Source organism: Pimephales promelas, chromosome 5, assembly GCF_988280905.1.
Source record: "Pimephales promelas chromosome 5, fPimPro1.hap1.1, whole genome shotgun sequence".
NCBI classification, from domain to species: Eukaryota; Metazoa; Chordata; class Actinopteri; order Cypriniformes; family Leuciscidae; genus Pimephales; species Pimephales promelas.
In genome coordinates this window covers 10396542-10419049 of record NC_142773.1, presented here as the reverse complement: position 1 = coordinate 10419049, position 22508 = coordinate 10396542, and the positions used below count along the sequence as shown (strand labels likewise).

The window sequence follows — 22508 nt, the reverse complement described above, 5'->3', positions numbered from 1 at the left end:
CCTTTGTTAAGTTTATGCCAAGTTAATAACACAATATTTTGTCACCTTGAAATTATAAGATTCCATCTTGACATTTTTTTATTTATTTTTTTTTTTGTTTTGTTAAAATTGAGTTATTCACATATTCTTACCGGTGACAACTTCTTTACATTTATGTGTTTTTCAATGTTGTGTATATTTTGGGAATTCTCATTTAGAAAAAAAAAAAAGTTTCTATCTAAGTTGAATGGAATGTAAAAACTTTGATGCACAATATCTCAAAACTGCTCAGAATGCAGATAGAACCTTATAATTACAAGGTTGCGATTTGTCATGATACTTTTATTATGACAGCATAAACAACAATGAAAACACAAATATGTTGTTAAAATAATTTATTAACACATTTGCCGTAGTTGATCTTCCACATACAGTATAGTTATACAATTGTACGAACAGCCTCTCTGATCTCCTGAAGCAGTTCCTCAGGTTTGAAGCTCAGAGCTGAAGGGTCCAGTCTCATAAAGTCTTCATTGCTAAGCATGCTTTCAAATATCTGCAATACTCTCTGGAGGTCAAAGGCTGCATGGTGAGGGCCTAATGCACACAGACTTTCTGCAAGGAGGTCTTGGCAATTATCTGCATTTCTGGGACATGAATTCAAAAAGGACATTCGAGTATTTGCAATAGTCTTAAGGAAAGAGGCAAACTCTGCATAATCGATTCCTGTACATGATTTCATGATCACCTGAAATAGAAAATAAATTAATGTATTATTACAGGAATTCAAAAATTATGTTTACAGTGGCCAAAAATACCTGGTTTAAGATTGACACGGTAATGCTTTACAATAAGGTTTCATTAGTTAACAATTAGTTAGTTAAAATGTGTTAGTTAACAAAAATACAGCCGTTATTTTTTGTTCATGTTAGTTCACAGAGCATTAACAAATGTTAACAAATACAACTTTTGATTTTAATAATGTATTTGTAAATATTGAAATTAACATTAATTAATAATGATCTGCACTTCTACAGCATTGATTAATTTGAGTTAATGAATGTACATTTATTGTTAACTGTTACCCTTGACACTTACTTGTGTTATACTTATTCTTGTTTAATTTATTTGGGCATGTCAAACATTGCGAAGCATGTCCAAAAAGGTTGGTTCTGAGAAAAAAAGGCTAATTTGTTTGCAGATGCTATATGGCCAGCACAACCATTGGAAGACGACGCTGCTGTTACATGTGTTCATGTAAGTGTTTTTATTAGGACTTTGGAGGGTGTTTTGTGTTTCTCTCTTGTTTTTACTCTCAAGCTGTAATTGCTCACTGTGGCCGGTTGTATAAAGCTAGTTGAACAAACTCAGAGAGTAGGTATAGAGTTGACAAAACCACAGAAATCTGACCTTGTTTAGATCAGGTTCAGCGGGTTCTGAACACTTGGTATAAACTTTCTCTGTCATCTCAGGGTTTAACTCTGAAGCGTGCTCATCTGAAAGTGTCACATGTGCAGTAAACAGCCAATCACAAGGAACGTGAAGCGCATCAGTTTGATTGACCTCTCGCGAGAGAGCTGCACAATTCACTTCTCTGTTGAAAATTAAGAGATTATGAAAGATATCACGACTATAAATGCATTTATAAGGCAGAGATAAACACTGCTGCTGCATAGAAACTTTGAGAATGCAGTTGAAAAAAAATCTATATCATATAACTACATCAATGCAAGTGAATCAATTTATTTAAATAATGTATATTGGTTCACAAAGAGCTCAAAAGACAACATGTAGACGTTGTCATTAGTCATTTTAAAAGCTTCATAAGCTTTAAAAGCTTCATATATTAAAACTAGTTTAAATCTATATTCATATACATTTTAATGCAAAGTTGAATATTAATTGTCAATTCATATAATACCTATATGAATATTCTATATTATACAAATGATAAATAAAATTAGGGCTGTGCAAAAATTAATTGTGATTAATCGCCTCCAAAATAAAAGTCTGTGTTTACATAATATATTTGTGTGTGCTGTATATAATTATTTTGTATATATAAATACACACACATGCATATATATTTAAGAAAATGTGTTATTCATATATAAAATATTTATATTTATATAATATAGATTATTAAAATATATACATGCATGCATAGGTATTTATATATACGTGTTTTTAATTCAAATAATTCTTAAATATATACATGCATGCATAGGTATTTATATATACAAAATAATTATATACAGCACACACAAATATATGATGTAAACACAGACTTTTATTTTGGATGTGATTAATCGCAATTAATTTTTGCACAGCCCTAAAACAAATATAATTCATATAATATAAATATAATAAATAATTAGCAGCAAAATATTTGGCAATTTTGTGTCTAAAATTCTTTCACTATAAACTGCTTTAATTTGGAGCAAGAGATACAGGGGGAGTGGCTTTTTCGCATCAGATGCATGTTACTTTGCCCATGCTGATTGGTCCAGTTTTGGTCCCGAATAAAACCTGCTCCGGAGCAGGCTAGCCGTGTAGTTTAAGTTACCATGGAGATGAACCCCGCTAAAAACCAACCTACCTTCTTGAGCCTGAAAATTCAAGAGTTTGCTCAAACTACAGTAAACGCAAACCGAAACCAGTTTCATGCAACAGGCCTCAGGAGCTACTAATGAGAGATGACCTGATAAGCCAATGTTACTCCTGAAATAAAGATGCATGGCTCCCTGCTCTCCTGGCTTCCTTGACTTGTGACTTGTGGTGTACATAGTGATTGTTAAAGGAAACGGCACTCAAGATATTTGTTGTAAGCATTGTTTGATTAAGTATTGAATTCTGGTGTTTGTTTTGGCTCCATGTTTTCTTCCTAATCATTGCTGTAATTGGAGCATAGGACGAAGGTGGGTGGGTCTTTATATTCTGTTATTTCCTGATTTTATACTTGAGCGTGTTGTTGCCTCTCATTTGTGTAACCATCTTGAAATTAATAACCTTTTTGAACCTCTTCAGTCAGGTTTTCGTAAATTCCACAGTATTGAAACGCTTTGGTCAAAGTTACCAATGATTTGTTGATGGCTTCTGACTTTTTTGTTCCATTCTCATCCTTCTTGATACCCAGCAGCTTTTGATACTGTTGATCATAATCTATTACTCATCCGCCTTGAACAAGATTTTGGTGTGTCGGGGAAAGCTTTAAAAAGCTTTAAATTCTATTTCACTGTTTAATATTTATCTGTCACCACTTGGTCATTTGATGATACGCAGATTTATGTACACTCAAAATCTGGTGAACACCTTGATGTTGATTTTCTCTCCGCATGTGTTTCTGAGATAAAAGTGAGTGTCTGAACAGTGGTAAAACTGAAGTTATGCTTATTGGTTCCCGTCATCAAATTTACAAAGCTGGTTGTCAATAGTCATCTTTGACTATTGGTGGCTCTGTCTTGGCGACTCAAGCTAAAGTGAGGAATCTTGGAGTTATTTTTGATAGTCTTTCCTTTGATTATTTTGTTCAGAGTATAGTTAAATCATCCTTTTTTTTCACCTCAGAAACAGCACGATTGCATCCTATGCTAAATTTCTCAGCAGCTGAAAAACTGATGAATGCCTTTGCCGTCTCTAGGATAGATTACTGTAACGCCCTTTTAGCTGGAGTCTCTAAATCCACACTCAACAAACTGCAATATGTACAGAACTCGGCCGCCAGAATATTGACTGGGTCCAGGGTATTATATTATTATATCAATATATTATATCATATTACTCCAGGTTTGGAGTCTTAACACTGGTTCCCAGTCAGATCCCGAATTGATTTTAAAATTATGATGCTGCCATATAAAGCATTGCATGGCTTGGCTCCTTATTATTTATCTGAATTGTTAATTTCCTATACCCCAAATCGGAGACTGCGATGTTCACAATCCAACTTGTTGGTTGTTAATCATACACGCTTACGATCTATGGGTGACAGGGCTTTTTCTTCATATGCTTGTGTCCTTTGGAATTCTCTGCCTCTTGATCTTAGGGAATCTCAGAACTATGACATTTTTAAAAGGTAGACTTTTAAGTCTTAGTTCACCCAAAAATGAAAATTCTGTCAGTAATTACTCACCCTCATGTAAGACTTTCGTTCATCTTCGGAACACAAATTATGATATTTTTGATTAAATCTGAGAGCTGGAACACTCCTTCATAGGCTTCTTAAGTAAAAAGTTTATCAAGCGACGAGAATACTTTTTGTGCACAAAAAACAAAGAAAAATAACAACTTTATTCAACTATTAATTTCCTTCTCTGTGGGCCTCGACATTTCACGTTCAGAAACTATGCAAAGCTTCTAGGTTGCACATCACACGTAGGCACACTATTGGCCGATGCTGGTCATGTGTGTGATGTGTGTGACGTACAACCTAGAAGCTTTGCGTAGTTTCACTTTGTGAAATGTTGAGGCCCACAGAGACGGAAATGAAGAGTTGAATAAAGTCATTATTTTTGTTTGTGTTTTGCACACAAAAAGTATTCTTGTCGTTGATAAACTTAAGATTGAGCCACTGTAGTCACTCGGACTATTTTAACAATGTCTTTCATAACTTTTGGGCTGGCCAGTTTAGATCCCTATGAGAGGCCTATGGAGGAGTGATCCAGCTCTCAGATTTAATCAAAATCTTAATTTGTGTTCTGAAGATGAATGAAAGTCTTACGGGGTTGGAACAACATTACGGTGTGTAATTACTGACAGAATTGTCATTTTTGGACGAACTAACCCTTTAAAGGGGTGATGAACTGAGAAATCAAATTTTCCTTGAGCTGTTTACATCTAAGAGGTCATCATATTATAAGAATATCCTGTAAGTTTCAGAACTGAAAACGTCCTTGTTAGTCCAATAAAAGCTTTTATTGACACCAGCCCCAGCAAACGACTCATTTTTCAAAGTGGGGAACTATGACGTCAAAGAGGATAAAACACAACTAGAAGAGGATCAATAGCCGCGTTTCCACTGCCGGGCTAGGGCTGGGCCAGAGCTAACAGCGAGCCGGGCCGAGCTAGTGGCCTCGGGCCTCAAGCACCGGGCTTGCGTTTCCACTGCCGGGCCAGTAGCCCCACAGCGCTGCCCCAGACCCCACCCCTAACACGCCTTTCTGGATCAAACGTCATAAAACCCAACCCATTTCAGCGGGTATTATGAATTAATTTATTTTGTAAATTAGGAAGATAGCATTAACTCACCTGCCGTAGTGGCTGCAATAGTGTCCCGAGACCAGTACAGGCGATTCTCCATTTCAAGCAGCGATTTTTTGCGCGATATAACAAGTAGGGCTGCGGGCACGTTTTCAAGTTATTCATTAATCGTTAACCGAGGCCCATCGGTTAATACTCGGTGCATAGTGTGCGCGCCGCAACCTCGAGATACAGAGTAAATTTTTAACACCTTTAATAACTGATTGGACCCCATTTGAAACGAAATTAATTTATAGAAATAAAACGCAGCAAGTACGGAGCAGTTAAAGCCGCATTTCCATCACCCTTCAAACTGAAATTGCCAATTGAAAATAAGCAAAACGTCCATTTCACAAAAACTCCGTGTCTGCAAATAATAATAATAATAACCATCATCATCATTATTGTAACATTTTATTAGGCTGCATATGTAGAAGACGCCTTTATCCAAAAAAGGAACAGAGCACAAATAAACACAATATTTTTGACAAATATCAGCGCATATCCAGTGTGTGTGGAGCACGCACTGATGGCTGCGAGACGCCCATGTGAACAGTTTCATTGCATTTCTTTTAGTGGAAACAACTTAAAATACTCTTTAATTTCTGGTCATACAGAAAATAATAATACATTATTCGCAAATACATTTATTTATAACAAGAAAACGTTGTGCTTTAACAATTAATCAAGGCGCGCTTCATGATCTCCGTGAACTGAAGCGCGAGACCTGAAACAGCCACCGCATTCGAATTTGTTCGTTTTAATTTGGACATTTAAAGCTTAGGGGTTATATCCTTTGTAGATTAAAGCTTTAAATGTCCAATTTAAAACGAACAAATTCGAATCGAAAGCCACTATCTTCTATGTTTGCTTAATTTCTCTCTAAATGCATCCGGAGATGGAGATATGTTTTTAGCCGAAAATCATTTAGAAAACAATAGTTTATTAATAAACAATTAATGCCTCGTTATTTTATATTATTTTATTATCAGACACATTTATTATAGCCTATAAATCACCCATAAATCCCCTTTCTGTAGGCTGTGGTCTCTTCTCATTCAGCACTGCGGGGAAAATATCATTTCCAGGTTCTAATTTGGCCTCAGAAAACCAGTAAAATATATATATTTTTTTATATTAATTTGTCAAATATTTTAAATGTTTAAGGGGCAAAAAAAATCAAACAAATGTCTGAAAATTCGTCGATATAGCTAGCCTATATATTGTTGCGCAGCATTTGGCATAGGCCTATACGTTCAAATTAAAATGTTATGCAATTTTAAACGGTTAATCGGTTAAACATGGACATCCCTATGTGCATCTTGCTTCAGATCATAACGTTCCATAACACCGATAAACTCCGCCTTTTACCTTGAGCACGCCTCTAGCCCGAGCTGGCCCCCTCTGGCCCAAGGTATTCGACGGGCCAGAAATCCTGGCCGTTGGCCCTGAGGAAGCCCCGATCAAGCCCCGGAAGTGACAGTGGAAACGCGACTGGCCCTGGCACGCACTAGCACGGCCCGGCCCTGGCCCGGCAGTGGAAACGCGGCTACTGCCTACTACAACACGGCCGCTTTAGCCCCGCCCACCGATTCGTGCATTACACGCATAGCTAAATAACATAGGCCTACCTCATGATGAAAAACTGGATCGAGCTACCGAGCAATACAAAATATTGTGCAGCCAGCGCCTGGTTGTGGAAGAAGACAGTCGCTGCATAAGCTTCCTCTGGATTCCAATAGGGCTGCATGGATAAACTTTATTTTTAATGACGTTCCACTCCAGCTGATGAGGCTAAAACCGTCTGTTCGCTTCATTTCACTGAGGATTGTTTTGTAAACAAGACTGTATTTGCAGACCGATTAAGATTAAAGAACAACGGTGCTATGCCGTCTATATTGGATCTGACAGGAATTGTGCAACACACGGACTCTGGGTCGAATTACTTCCAAGTCTTCAGAGCGAGACGCCCATAAAAACCCAACGTTTTTCAGGTAGGCTCAAAACTTGGGTACAGAAAAGCCTATTACTTATTCATTTTGATGTTTTTGAATGCAAAAACCAAGCGAACATCATACAGTAGGTGGACAACCAGAATGTCGTTTACCGCCGCGGCAAGTGTATAAACTTAAAATAAACCAGCAGTATTTCAAAGTCTGTGGCGAAATGACCACCAGGTGGCGCAAAGGGACATTTAGCGAAAGCAAAACGTAGGTCGCCTACATTTTAAATAGAATATAGCTTTAACAAGAATATAAACTTTTAGGCTATAGGAGAACATTTTATTAATCAAAAGTTAAAATAGGCCTATCTCGCAGTCAGCGAAAATAAAGTGCTGCCCAATGACATTATTGAGGAATGCAAAGACTGAAGAGCGCTTATCTCGTGTGCGCACACTGACTGCTGAACAACCGAACTTCTGGGCTTTTGTCAGTGAGAAAAGTCGTGGTCGAGTGGTAGAACTTTGGTACGATCATTTTGATGACACTGTTTTAAATCCCGCATAAACATGTATTAAAATTACCTTGCATTTCTATTTTACATTAAGGAACAAATCTCTTCCAACAGATTGACTAAATTTACATCTTCAAAAGCAGTTATGTTAAAAAAAAAAAATCCATGTAGATTTAAAAAAATAAAAAAATAAAAAATAAATAAAAAAATAACCAAGCTAAGCAAGTTGCGATTTGCCGGTGGGGTATTTCCCCCTCCACAGTAATCAATGCTATAATTAGCCTAAATAGACAATATCAAATATGTGTATATATATATATATATATATATTTTAAATATGCAACACGCACGTTTAAACAACAAATAGCCTAATAAAATCTGAACCAGCGCTTCTGCGCCTGTATTGAATATGCAGCGCGCGTTTCAGTTTCAGTGGCCTTAATATTGTTAGACAAACGCGGCGGTGCTCACTTGAATTTATTTTTCTCATCACAGCTATAATAAAATCATATTTTAAAACTTTTTCATTTAGCCTAAAGTAGCCCAGGCCTACATTCACAATAGGCATAACGACAAACCTTTTTCTTGCTCATTAGAGCGAACACCTGGCTGAATGGTAGAACATAGGCCTACGGTTCTACTATTACAATGACATGGGTTCGAAGCTTGATCAAACATGAATTACTGTAGCTGTATTTTATATTTAGGCTATTAATGCAGAAAGATTTGTTCTAAAACTCCATTTAGTTTTTTTGCTTATATTTATAAAATAAAATGACCATGCATTTCTATTTTACACTAAGGAACAAATCTCTTCCAACAGATTTACTGAATTTACATCTTCAAAAGCAGTTATGCAAAAAATATAGAAAATAAAACTTAATGGGGTTCCATGTAGAATTAAAAAAAACATCCCCCCTGCACAGTAATCAATGCTATAATTAGCCTAGACCATATCAAATATATATAGCCTATATATATTTATTTATTTTTAAATATGCAACACGTATGTTTAAACAACAAATAATAAAATCTGAACCAGCGCTTCTGCTCCTGTATTGAGAGATGTCAGTTTCAGTTTCAGTGGCCTTAATACATTGATTCACGGCTTTTTAAAATGTCACGAATTGTTTTGAGGTGGTTTTGAACGAAATATTGAAGTTTATAATTGAGTATTTTTTGACACACCACGCCCAGTGTAGGCCTATTGTAAAATCAGGTTTTATTCTGGCATTAATTGTGCTCGACAAACGCGGTGGTGCTCACTTGAATTTATTTTTCTCATAACAGCTAAAATAAAATCATCTTTTAAACTTTAAAAGGTGTACGTTTTCGTGTAAAGTAGGCTTACACTCACAATAGGTTAACGACAAAACGTTTTCCTGCTCATTTGAGCGAATACTCACTGCAGAAACATATGTTTGGGTATTTCTCTGTAAGTGAACACATGGCCGAGTGGTAGAACTTACGGTTAGAACATGATAATGACATGTGTTCGAAGCCCGATTCAACATGGATAACTGTAGTTAAATTTTATATTTAGGTATTTATGCAGAAAGATTTGTCTAGTTCTAAAACTGTTACAGTACACCATTTAGTTTTTTTTTTTTTTTTGCTTGTATTTATAAAAAAATATATATATTTCCATTTTACACTAAGGAAGGAACAAAATAGTATCCAACAGAATGACTTCTTGACATCTATAATAATACGACGAAGACGAAGAGAGCATTTCGATAAGATGTAAATATCGTTAATAAAAATAAAGTACTTTACTTTCTTAAAACACATGGTGGTCATGGTTTAGCAGTACCTTTGTCTTTCTTTGTTTTTGTTTTGTTTGTGTCTGCAGTATTATTGTTCTTGAGTTTCATCAATGGTCATTTAGCTGCATTGTTTTCTGATGCTTTTCTAAACGTATCATATTGTCAATACAGATTTTTTTTGTGGTAAGATTAGACCGTAGTCATTTATCTTGTCAGTGTGCTTGTTTTAACAAGAGAAATAGTCGACTTTCACTAATAACACAAAACAGTTAACTCACATTGTTCTGCAGGTTCGTCGTCGTCTTTATCAACTCGCTCGCTCTGGCTCGAATATGTAAGGCTTGAAGGACAAGTCTTCTGTTGTTGACATTTTATTAAAGTGTGAATAAAAATGTTCTTTGAAGGTATCGTATATAATCGTATATCTCTAATCAAACTACAACAATAATGGCCGAACGGGGGAGTTGAACCGACCGTGAACTCAGCGACCTGGAGAGCGGGCGGGGTATGACACATCTCCTTTTTATTTAAAGGGGACGCATTGAAACCGGTCGCTCAAAGACGCACATCAGAAAAGGATTGTGTGTTAACTAACCTTCAAACTAGTTTCAATGCCATACAATATGCTTTTCGTGACCTCCATCTGTTACTAAATGCTAGTAAGACTAAATGCATGCTTTTTAATTGAACTTTGCCCATAGCTGCCAACCAGACTAACATCACTACTCTTGACGGGGCTGTTTTAGAATATGTGGACTCTTACAAATATTTAGGAGTGTGGTTAGATTTTCAGATTCACATCAATTATCTTCAATCCAAAATTAAATCTAGAATTGGCTTTCTATTTCGTCATAAAGCATCTTTTACCTATGCTGCCAAACATTCCCTTGTAAAACTTACCATCTTACCAATCTTTGATTTTGGCGATGTTATTTACAAAATGGCCTCTAAAACTCTACTTGGTAAACTAGATGTAATTTATCATAGTGCTATCCGTTTTGTTACCAAAGCTCCATACACTACTCATCACTGTAATCTTTATTCACTTATTTGCTGGCCTTCATTATATACTCGCCGCCGAATACATTGGCTTCAACTCATCTATAAGTCCTTATTAGGCATATTCCCGCCCTATCTTAGCTCCCTGGTAACCATAGCAGCATCCACCCGTAGTATGCGCTCTAATAGGTATATTTTACTTGCTGTCCCCAAGGCTTATACTTCTCTTGGTCGCCATTCCTTCCAGTTCTCTGCTGCCTATGACTGGAATGAATTGCAAAAATCCTTGAAACTAGAGGTTCCTGTTTCCCTTACCAATTTTAAACATCAACTGTCAAAGCTGTTTGTCGATCACTGCACTTGTTTATAGTGCTTATTTTTAAATTATATTTTGCTTTTACATATGGGTTGGTTTACTGATTGCATGTTTGTTATTCATATTTACAATTAATTGTATTTTGTACTACATTATGATTTTCTATAAGGATTTTTTTTTAAATTTATGTTTTGTTTGTTTTTATGTCTACCTCTGTGTTGTTTTTCATTGCACTGTTTCGCTTTGTCTTGGCCAGGTCACAGTTGTAAATGAGAACTTGTTCTCAACTGATTTTACCTGGTTAAACAAAGGTTAAATAAAAAAATAAAATAAAATAAAATACAAAAAGTACCGAAAGCACACTGACAGACGACCGCGCTCACTGAATACCAGCCTACTCTTCACTGAGCTGAGGCTCCCTGATATTACGTCAAATGACGCGATGTTGGAAAAAAAAGACGTTTTTACTAGCAGTCCAAGAAACGCTCACTTTATCTACTAAATTAGTGGCCTTATGTTGTTTTAAAACATTTTAAATCCTGCATTAACTTTTCATATGGTATTTTCATACAAGGTTATCTATTAATTTCGATTTTTTTTTTCCTGCAATATGCTCTTAAAAAACAATGCATCCCGCATCTAAACAGGAGGCCTGGTTGAATTATGCGGCACATTCTTGGGGACGAACGAGCCACAAATCCGCGAGTCCGGATTACAAACCCGTGAGTACGGATTGCGAAATCCTGGGCACGGTTTATGAATTTGTGGGTACAGATTTCAAAAACTGAGGGCACGGTTTACAAATCTGAGAGCACGGATTAGGAACTCGTGGGTATGGTTTATTAATCCGTGGGCACGAATTGTTAAACCGAGGGAACAGTTTAAGAATCCGTGAGTGTAGCCTACAGTTTATAAACTGAGCGGACGGATTGCAAAACCGTCGCCTCGGATTGATTTGTGATTTCACGTCCGATTAAAGACAACACATTTCAGAACTAGATGAATGAAACGAATGCGGTTAGCTAAGATTTCAAAAGTGGTGGGGACAATATTATCGACCCTGGCAAAAAGTGGTGGGGACACGTCCCACCCTTCCCAAAGTACAGGCTAGAGTGTTAACCTTGAATTTATCTGTGACCTCAGCTCTCAATGAGAAGTGGCAAATTAAGTCGGACACTTTAAGTAGGCCTAAATAAACTCGCTAATAAACAGCTATCTGTTTAAGCTTCAAGAACGGTAGGCTAAAACATAAAAGCTGTCGGTCAACAGCATGTAACGAGGTTCGATCTCACGTCGTTTGGAGGTCGATGAGGTTGAGGATGATGCGTTAACCACACAGCTATCGCTAGACTACTAATGCATTGTTGTCTTATACGATTGTAAAGCCTCATTGATGTACCCTAATATGTTTCGACTGCAATGTTTTAAGGTTTCATTATTTTTTCAATTTAATTTCAGTATTGTGATTAATTAATTTAACTACGTTTCACTTGAATTGATCTGCTACCATCTTTCAATTGCTCTGAAAGAGCTGCGGCGCAGCTGAAGATTACACAAAAAAACGGACACTTTTCAAAGTCTGTGATTGTAGCGCCTCTTAGCGGCCAAAGGCAGCAAATACACCTCAACTTTTACCGCCGCGGCAAAACTGCGGCGGTAAAAACCACATTCTGGTTGTCTACCTACTGTAAGTTGACCTCAGACAACAATATAATAAAATTTAAAAAGTCAGTTCATGACCCCTTTACGGCATATTTTTATAAATAAGAATTTCATGGTTGATGTTACTTTTATTATTTGACCTTTGTATTACTTATTTTGTGTACAGCGCTTTGAGAAGTTGCTTTTAAAGGCGCTTTATAAAATAAAGTTTATTATTATTATTATTTTGTATAGCTGATGCCAGTAAATAACAAATAATCATTCAGCTTATTTTCTGATTCAGAATAAGGTTTACCTTATTGGTCTCAGAGAAACAAGTTTATATTTCATAGGATAACGTCTAAGGACATATGCATTTGTTGTCACAGTGTCTAGTTTGTGTTTCCCCGGGTATCCACTAGGATATCCTGGTTCCCGGGTTTCCCCGGGTGGATACCTCTTCCCCACGGGGTCATCCTTTCATGAACTGCATTACCCACTATCCTTGTCTGTACTAATCACTGCGACCACCATGGGTCCCGCGAAACTTGACCAACCGGGTCCCCTTAAAAAACTTTTAGAGGCTGGGGAAGAGATATTACCAGAGCCCATCTAACGGAGAGCCTTGGCACTTCCTATTAGTGTTGGGCGATATGCTCCATTTTCATATCGTCCTATCGTCAGCCTGTGAGATCGGCGATACACGATATTATCGTGAGGGGGCGGGGCTAACTTATTTGATTATTAACTTGATTATTTAGCCTACTCATTAATTTGCTTGTTTTATATACGAGAATCTTTTTTCTATTTTTCTAGCAAAGGTGGAGTGTTTATTAATAGGATCAGGTTATTTCCTGGTATAGTGAGGTAAAAAAAAAAGAGAGATCCTAATCCTTTTGTTTGTCAACGGGAAATTTACGGACACATTAGCCTATCCTCATGCCGTTACATGCAGCATTTTGACTAGGGCCTATTTCTGCACGAGATGAAAACACGTTTTTAATAATTTCTTGGGTCAGAAAAAGTCGGAGTTTGCGATATGTGCCCCCCTACCAGTGCGCTCTCTGCGCACTTCACATGCAGTAAGCACGAAGTACGCGGGTTAATGTGTTTTAACTGGTTATCCCGATAGAAACAAGAGCAAGGGCCAAACGTCTAGCTGAGTCGATCGGTTTATACTTATACTTATGACTTGACTCTGATAAAGGAAACGTTTACATGACCACATGCATTGTCAAGTTTATTCAACATAATCAGGTTAAGAACGTCGTCGCATGTAAACGCGCTCAATCTCTGAAAGTGAAAGTAAAAACGGACTGCTTTCGGCATCTGCATTAACGCCGCGTTCCCTCAGAGACGACGATGATAACGGTAACTATAATGCTATTTTAGTGATATTATTATTAATACTATTTAGTAATTGTATTGTTTTTAGTGTTAGTGTCATTAAACGTTTTGTTAATGTGTTACGGAAACAAATACTGACGAACAACGATGCCGTTTTCATCTTGGATCTGTAGGAAATTGAATTTTGCGTCTGTTAAAACGAGCACACTTGATAATTTGTGAATGGATCACCTTGCAATTAAATTTTGATGTGGGATGTTTTTTAGTCTGTTTTAAAAACATTCTCTTAGAGGAGTCCTCATTAGTGCGTGTGTTGTTGCAATTGTTATGAGGTGATGTCGTTGTAAATTTAGGCTACAATAATAATACTAAATTTAATAACAATACTAGCTTTATAATAATAATAATAGGCCTAATAATAATAATTTAATACATTATGGTAAAACGAGCCAATTATCGTATTGATATCGTCAAAGGCATCTGCCATCGGCGATATGTCAGACTATCGTCGATACACGATACTATCGTCTATCGGCACAACCCTACTTCCTATCAGCCCTATTGTGTATCATCTTGGTTGCAGTTCCATTAGAATTCCACTGGAGGTGATCGCGGGCGAGTGCAGAATGAATCGGAGTCTATGGGGCTAAACGGCTAAATGTGTCTCTTTCACCTGCTTGTCGTTAAATCAAAATAGATTTTATTGTTGATTCCGCAAGTTCAATATAGATTATAGGCCAAAAGTCGAACGAACGAGTGCTTATGTCCTTTTGATTTCTTAAAGGTTAGGCTGTTGTTGGCCGGAACACGCTAGCATTCTGCTATTGTGTGACGTCATCACATTTTTGAACGGATTTTTAGAACAGATAAGTGAACTTAAAAATGCAATTTTCAGCTGAGTGTATTTTCTTAGCCCTCCCTTTTGAATGCAACTTTCAAATTACTTGACAAAAAATTACATCCTGAGAAAAGTGGATTTCTGGGGGTGAAACCCCTTTGACTCCCATTCATTCTGCACTCGACCGCGAGCGCCCCTGCATGGACAGAGACGCGTTACTGCAGCCAGTCCAGAACCCGGAAGTAACCAGCCAGTGCCAATTCTCTTCAATTAGACATTCTCTGATATTACTAAACATACCGCTGGATAGGTTGGTGTGACATATAACAACGACTCCATAACACATACTGACACAGACAGGGAATATATACACACAGATCTAACAAAGAACAAACAAGGAACAGCTGGGTACAATGATTATGGGGAACAGCTGAGTGCAATGAACAGTGATTGGTACAGACAAGAATTGAGGGGAATGCAGGATGACATGAAAGGATTACACCGTGGGGAAGAGGACCTAGTCTAGTGGATAACACAAACCAGACACTGTGACATTTGTATTCTATAATTATGGAGAACTTGTCATTCTTTGTACTGTGTGTGCTGTCAATGACCCAACTGGGAGTTGTAGTTTTTGTTCTATGTTTTGTCTGGTTTTCTGTGCTCCTCCCTCTCCTAAATCTAGTGATGGAATCTGCAAGCTGCTCCACGTCAATGTCAAGAAGAGCCAGTATTAAAGCAGGATTCCCAAGAGGGTGAGAGTGTTGAGACATTGCTAGTCGAGTGTCCTTAATGTTGTCATTTATCCACTAATGAGTGAAGGAGCAGTAGGGAGACGGGTGCCATTTTCTTCTGTTCTCATTTTCTCCTTTGTTTTCTATTTAGGAAGCAAGGTAACAGTTATTTTGTTTATTTGCCTTTGTTTCTGCAGGTTAATTAGGCTTTCTACAATCAGGTAGTGATCTTTTGTTTGTTGTTCTGGCCTGGCCATTTTTTGTTGGAATTGTTATGTTGGAATGCGCTGCTCACGTGGTCAGTCGTATAATTGTCTGTAATAAAATGTCATATGCTTGGAATAATGCAAATATATTTGTATTTCATTTAAAACTAGGAAAATAATGTTCTATATATTATTTTATTATTTAAATCAATTATTTTAAAATAAAAATAGACGCAAAAGATAGACGCACTATATTTTTCCATATTTTTACTATGCTATATTTTAAATATATTTTTGCCTTGCATTTTCTCTCAAAAGGATATCATTTTAAAAAATATGGAAATTAGCAGAAACAAGTTAATGCAGCCTGCACCTTATTTACATGGGTTAAAAAATATAGCTGCTTCGTTTGTGTTTTTAATGTTGTTCACAATAGCCTACATATTTTAAAATTGTAATATTGCTGCTACAATAGCGGCCCATTTCAAATGTTTACGTGTTTTTTCTCTTTCTCCTATTTGTTCGCTGAGGTGGAGCGGTGATGAAATATTGTTTTTGTAAATAATTTCCAACATTTTAGTAAAAAAATAAACACAGTTACCTGACAATGCTGATGCCAGGTGTCCATAGTATCACGCCATTCCTCAATTTCTCTCTGGACAGAAGAAAGTTCATCTTGCAGGAACTGCCACATGATGTCCAAATTACAGCCATTCAGCCAGTTATGGTTGATGGAAATGGTATCCTCCTATTATTAAGAGATACATTATCGAAACTGAGATGGCAGGCTGGTCAAAAAAAGGTTTTTAACATACTATAATAACTAGGGACAGGGTCTTCAAAATATCAAAAATAATATTTTACTTTACTTCTTTAAGCAAAATACAATTTTTATTTTGACTGAGTGAAATAAGACCCAAGTTTCATTAGATTCACCCATATAAAGCTAGAGCAGTGGTTTTCAACTCCAGTCCTGGGGCCTAGGCACAGCACTGTACATTTTGTATGTCTCTCATTTCTGACAGACCAAATCCAGTTCATGCAGCTCTCTGCAAAAAAAAAGCTGCAAAGTAACTAAAACCCCTTTCACACAGTGCGTTGATTCCGGGAAATTGCCGGGAAATTGCCTGAACGCCTTCTTTGTGAACGCAAACACGACCCGGGATTGATACCGGCATCGATGCCGGGTTGGGGACCTAGTAACATTGCCGAAATTAGTCCCGGAAAGCACGCTGTGTGAACAAAAGCCAGGACCAATGCCGTAAGGGGTGTGTCATAGTAAAGACGGTCGTGCCATCGCGCGACTCTGTTGCTCTTAGAAGTTTGTGTTCATCATCAACAAAAAAGGACGAACAAATGTCTGCAAACTGGAACGAAGCAGAGACCAGGAGCTCCTCACTATCCGCGCTGATGCTGAGATCGTTCACCAGTTTTGTGGAACGGTATGCGCGTGTACATGTTTGACATGTTTTGATTCCTGACATCATGTGTCTTCCCGGGATTTTTACGGGTTGTGTGTGAACGTACTCACAGATCCGGGTAAATCACTGGCAGTGTGAATGAACCGAAATCAAAGAATCCCGGGACAAATGCCGGGTCACATTATCCATGTATTTTCCGGAATCTCTGTGTGAAAGGGGCTTATGTGAGAAAAAAGTGTGTAACTAAGTGAGACATTCAACCTGTGCAGTACTGTGAGTGCAGCCAGAGCCTACTGACCAAGAGACCTACTGCACAACTGCAGCAATTTCAAATTGTATGCCTTAAAAATGCATGTTTAGATAGATATAACATCTCGGTTGCGTATATAACCCTCGTTCCCTGAGTAAGGAACCGAGACGTTCCGTTGGATGACGACAGATGGGGTTTTGCTAAGAAAGCCTATCGACTTTGAGTATTACAAAAGGAGCCAATGGCAAAGAAATGCCGTGGGTCTGTGGATTTTGCATAGCAAAAAAAGGAGGGTATAAAAAGGAGGACGCCACAACATGCAGGTATGTTTCTTCGCTGAGGAGCCAAGACTGAACTCGGCTGTTTTAGCGTTACAGTGGAAGGTGGCAGGAAGTCTGAACTTTCGTTGTCACTCCGAGTTCCGTCAGATGACGACGAATGGGGATACCAGTCTAATCAGGCCACCTTCACAGCTGTCTTCCAGTGCCCTGCGTAAATCTGAGATCCCTGACGTGGGATCGACGTTAAAGCGAGTACATGGGCGGACACAGGCTCGGAGAAGGGGAGGGGGTGTAAGTCGCAGGAGGGCGCATTCGGTGGCAAGCTGACTGAGGCGTCTGAGCCGGCGGCTGGTTGGAAGCAGATGGCCGCGGGGTCAGACAAAATAGCCACAGTCCACTTCTGGGCGGCCGAGAACTGTTGGGCAGAGTCCTTGCCTGAGATAGCCTGGGATACTGTTGGGCAGAGTCCTTGCCTGGGATAGCCTGGGATAGCCAGTCTGGGATATGGAAGAGTTGAGGAAACGGGTTCACTCAGCCTCGCGCACCAGGTTAAGCCAGAGATGTCTGACCACGCATGTGGACATCACCTGACTAAGGGATCTTGGGAAAGCATGGCTGGGAACTCTGGATCAAACTTGTTATGCTAGCACATCCGAGGACAGCAGCACAGACGAGCCATCATCTCTAGAGGACTCCAGCTCACCTTGTGATGCGGCGATATACACGATTTTATCAGTCGGGGGACCGAATGAGACCGCGGGTCCGCAAACTCACTCAGGAACACGTGGGCTGCAATGTGAAAGACAGGGTGTGGACCGAGGAATTTTCATCGGTTTAGTTCCAGACCTACCATCTTAGGTCACCCTGGCCACCAGCCGAAGTATTATCTCACGTGGAGAAAAATAGATCGGGATGTGGATGAGGGGATCTCTATTGAGCTCATCGAGTCTTGACCGTTACATTGCAATGGTCATGTTCCCACTGGGAGAACGTGACACACCCACGAGCGCTGTCTGAGCGCGATCGAAGTCCAAACACGTCAAAACAGCGCTCGCACCCATCAGTTGAATCTAGCAGAGCTGAAGCGCCCAGGGAGAAACACACACGCTGTTCAGTTCAGCAGGCAGGAATATGAAACTCGCTGGAACTCACCATCACACCAACACCAACTGGAAGCTGCTCGTCTAGAAATTCTCAAAGATAATCAGAGAATAGGCTGCAGAAGTGAAGAAAACTCTTGGCTCTGAAGCGAAAACATACCTGCATGTTGAGGCATCCTGCTTTTTATACCCACGAGGTAATGCGGAGATAGATAAACTATGCAAAACGCTATTCTTTGCCACTGGCTCGTTTTGTAATACTCAAAGTCGATAGGCTTTCTAAGCAAAACCCCATTCATCGTCATCAGACGGAACTCGGAGTGACAACAAAAGGGAACAGATTTTATAATAATATAAATAGAATTACAACAGTCAAAAAAAAACACACACAAAAAAAAACACAAGCTTATACTATTAGTGGGTTACTTACATAACCCTTGTTTTCAGATAACAAAAGTGAAGTATGAAGTACTATGGGAACAAAACAGGCGTGACCGACTGCGGAAGCTCCAATTACACCACCTGACTAACAGACCAATCGGTACAGCGATCACAGTGCCCCGCCTCCCTAGTATATAACTCACTGCAGCCCGCTGTCGCATCATTCTCAGCTTATCTTCATATCTTGTAAGTCTGCAAGAAGGGCGGTTAGGTGAGAAACAGGATTATGCAAGTAACTTAACGTTCTCGTTCTATCATCCGTTCGATGTCTCACAGTGAGAAATAAACCAGTATTGCGGATATTCTGAATGAACAGACACAACATAAAAAAATAAGGTTGCAAACAATTAATCATGGTTGTAATACTAATGTAAAATCCATGATTGTTTTCATTTAATACACTCTAGTGTACACAAGGTATTTACTGGGATGTGAAAAATGTTTTACTGAATGCTCACTGTAGAAAAAAAATGTGCTGAATAGAAATAACCCTGAAGTGCCCAGTAATACTTTACAATAGGATTTAATGCATTTGTGATGTTACCGATCAACTCCATCTATGAACTGTTAAATGGTAAATGCAATAATGTTTCATCTTTACAGGAAAGAAAGCGAGAATGACGCAGTAGGGGGCTACAGCCACTTATATACTAAGGAAGCGGGACTCCCTGATTGTTGTAGCAATTGGTCTGTTAATCTGACAGACGTTCACGCCTGAGGCGCTCCTATAGTTTGATATCATCTTCAATTTTGTGTTCAATTTTGCTCCAGGAGGGCCACTATCCTGAAAAGTTTACCTCCAAACTTGATCAAACACACCTGAGCCATCTAATCACTTTACTTTTGGGTCAATCCATCTCAAGTAGTCCAAGTTTAGTTACTTGACCATGTTTATTTTTCCTCATTTTTTTCAGTGATTACTTCTATGGTATTGCAAAACAGGTCTAACCACGGGGGCCGTCTTGTCATGGCCCACAACAAATTTTTGTTTGCCCACACCTCTAAACCATATCCATTTCTTTAAAATACAGTATAAAGAAAAACATAACAGACAAACATATAACCACAATTGATTTATTGCAAAAAAATGTCCAATGACGATGTTGCATTCCCAGTTTATAATAGTTTTGTGTAAAGAGCGGATATTTTTACCCATTTAAATTGGTAATCACTGAAAATCTTATCCAATGAGCCAATAAGCATTTGATATATTTTGTTGTAAAGCTGCTTGAGGCTGCAAATTTTGAATTCGTAAGTGTGGGATTTTATGTTTCCAGTCACTGCTAAGAATGGAGATGAAGATCTGTGATTAAAGGCTTAATTTTGGGTCTCACAATAATATGGGTTCTGAAGATTTGGATTAAAATAAAATGTTTTGTTTTTATGATAATTTTGTTGCGTTTTTGTATTTTCCCTTCAGTAGTGGCCACTTGTGCAACATACTAAGCAATATTGTTCCTCGAAGTACATGAGACAGGACATTGGCCCTCCAGGACAAAAATTGGACACCCCTGTTATAATACATATTACATATTTGGACACCATTAAACTATTATTACTTACCAAATTGTAAACTTGATGATGCCAACCACTAGGTACAAAGATTATCTCCCCAGCTTCTTGAATGATCTCTAAAGGCTGACAGGCCTCTTCAAACTGTGCATACAGCCCTTTGTCTTGAAGTACGGGTGCTGTAACATCATAGGCTAAGTTACCATGACAGTCCCGGAGGAACTCCTCTTGGCCTGGAGGGTACAGAAGCCATTTCTTGCGTCCACAGATGTTGGCAGACCAACTGTAAGAGCGAAATACATCTGCATGGAAAGGTGTCCTAGAGGCAAGAACAAAAATGTTACTATAGACATCCAAAGGGGTGACAAGTAGGTCATACAGTATATATAAAATTAGTAAAATACAATTAGTAAAATATTTTGACTTTATAAAACAAACAAACAAATGCACCATATGGCAAGGAGTGCACAAACTATATTAAAATGCCTTATAATTACATTGGGGTTCAAAAGTCTGAGAACACTTGTCTTGTGAATATGCTTCTATAACCTTCAAATTTAATATAACACTTCAATACAAATAATTATACAAAAAAAAAAAACATACGTATGTTTTTTTTTAGTAGTTTGCCCTTGGTGTGCTTTAAAGACAAACTATTTGAATTATTTAATAATGTTCCAAACAGCATTTTGTGTATTTCAATGGAATCTGACCTTTTGTGCAAATTACTTTGCAAATAATGCAGAATCATAAATATTTCTTCACTTTACATCATAATGTTCCTTTGTTGTACATTTAGGTTTTCAAAATACAAAAACTGACCAGACTTTCAAAATGAACACAGACTTTTATACCCAACTGTATGTGGACATTTATTCATACGGTACCATGACCCCTTAGGTCCCATGTAGACAAAACGATAATCATCCACTTCAGATGTGTCCCAATATTCATTCAACCAATCAGAGGAGAAGTAAATTGGGTTCTTGTAAGTATTATGCTCAGGGAAGTTCCTAAAATCAACAAACATATTTGACATATAAACGTCCTTGAATTTTATACAACGTTTCCAAGCTAATCTTATTAATTCCATTCAAAACTACTACATATTGTGCAATAGCTTAGGTTATATGCTTGTACCTCTGCATATGCCAGTCCTTTAAGTAAAGACATCCTTTGGGTGAAGAATGCCCATTCTGTATGTACTCCCTCCAGTACTGGATAAACTCCTTAAAAGGCATGATCTGCTTTGGGTTGGAATTATATTCTTTTGCACTGCAGTTTGCAACAGGAACAGGAGTCTCATCTGTATAATAAAATTAGGCTATTACATTATATAATTATTAAGGACACAGTTATACATAATAGGATATGCATTATTAGGATACATGATTTGGTACTATTTTCAATTGGCCAACTTTTAAAAATTGATACTCACCAATATACAGCAAAATGACATTACAATCTTTTATATAAGTCAAATAAGTAATTATAATCAGTAATGTCAACAGCAATGCATGTTTCAAATGAGCATAGGGAAATATTACATTTCTGTAATGTGCAGTCATTTTTTTCTGTGGACAAATGACAGAATAAGTCCATAATAAGTCCACATCTTATAATATGTGACATGTTAATGCAAGTATAATAAAATACATTAGAATAGCATTCTTTGCTCACCAAATTCACGCAGAAGTCTTTGTAAATTTGGTTTTCCATCAACCGTGACCCAATTTTTTCTGCAGTTCCAATCTTCTGTGAATTTTTTGGAGAACATGCATGGTTGATTCGGAATCAGATACTTCTTGAAGAATTTAAAGTAAGGTGTTTCTCTCTCTATGTACTCAATGAAATAAGAGGAGCAGTGCTGTTGATGGATCTGCCTGGGCATTTTGGCCAAACTGCAGCAATTATGAAAGGTTTCCCTATCCATGACATCTCAGAAGGAGCTCAGCCTTGTTTATTCACTAACATTAACATTTCCGCAC

At 37.9% G+C, this 22508-nt stretch overlaps 1 protein-coding gene across 2 annotated transcripts; it reads right to left on the bottom strand.

Annotated features, from left to right (window-relative positions):
• Window positions 1-359: 359 nt before the first annotated feature.
• On the bottom strand, window positions 360-22453 carry jmjd4 (jumonji domain containing 4). 2 transcript variants are annotated; one of them, XM_039661872.2, is made up of 6 exons: window positions 22201-22453; window positions 21661-21826; window positions 21408-21533; window positions 20572-20839; window positions 16117-16263; window positions 360-727 (listed from the first exon to the last, which is right to left on the bottom strand). In XM_039661872.2, exons 1-6 carry the CDS (start codon window positions 22451-22453, stop codon window positions 419-421), a joined length of 1269 nt encoding a protein of 422 aa, XP_039517806.2. In that variant the 3' UTR covers window positions 360-418. The 2 variants fall into 2 exon arrangements, with proteins under 2 accessions (XP_039517806.2, XP_039517807.1); XM_039661873.2 differs by lacking the exon at window positions 360-727 and adding an exon at window positions 13524-15452.
• Between the last annotated feature and the right edge of the window lie 55 nt (window positions 22454-22508).

Coding starts and splice junctions, on each gene's coding strand:
- jmjd4 (XM_039661872.2), bottom strand. CDS start 22,453: ATGGATAGGGAAACCTTTCATAATTGCTGCAGTTTGGCCAAAATGCCC. Junction 21,827..22,200: donor AAGACTTCTGCGTGAATTTG/GTGAGCAAAGAA, acceptor TTTATTATACAG/ATGAGACTCCTGTTCCTGTT. Junction 728..16,116: donor CCTGGCATCAGCATTGTCAG/GTAACTGTGTTT, acceptor TTTCTATTTCAG/GTGATCATGAAATCATGTAC.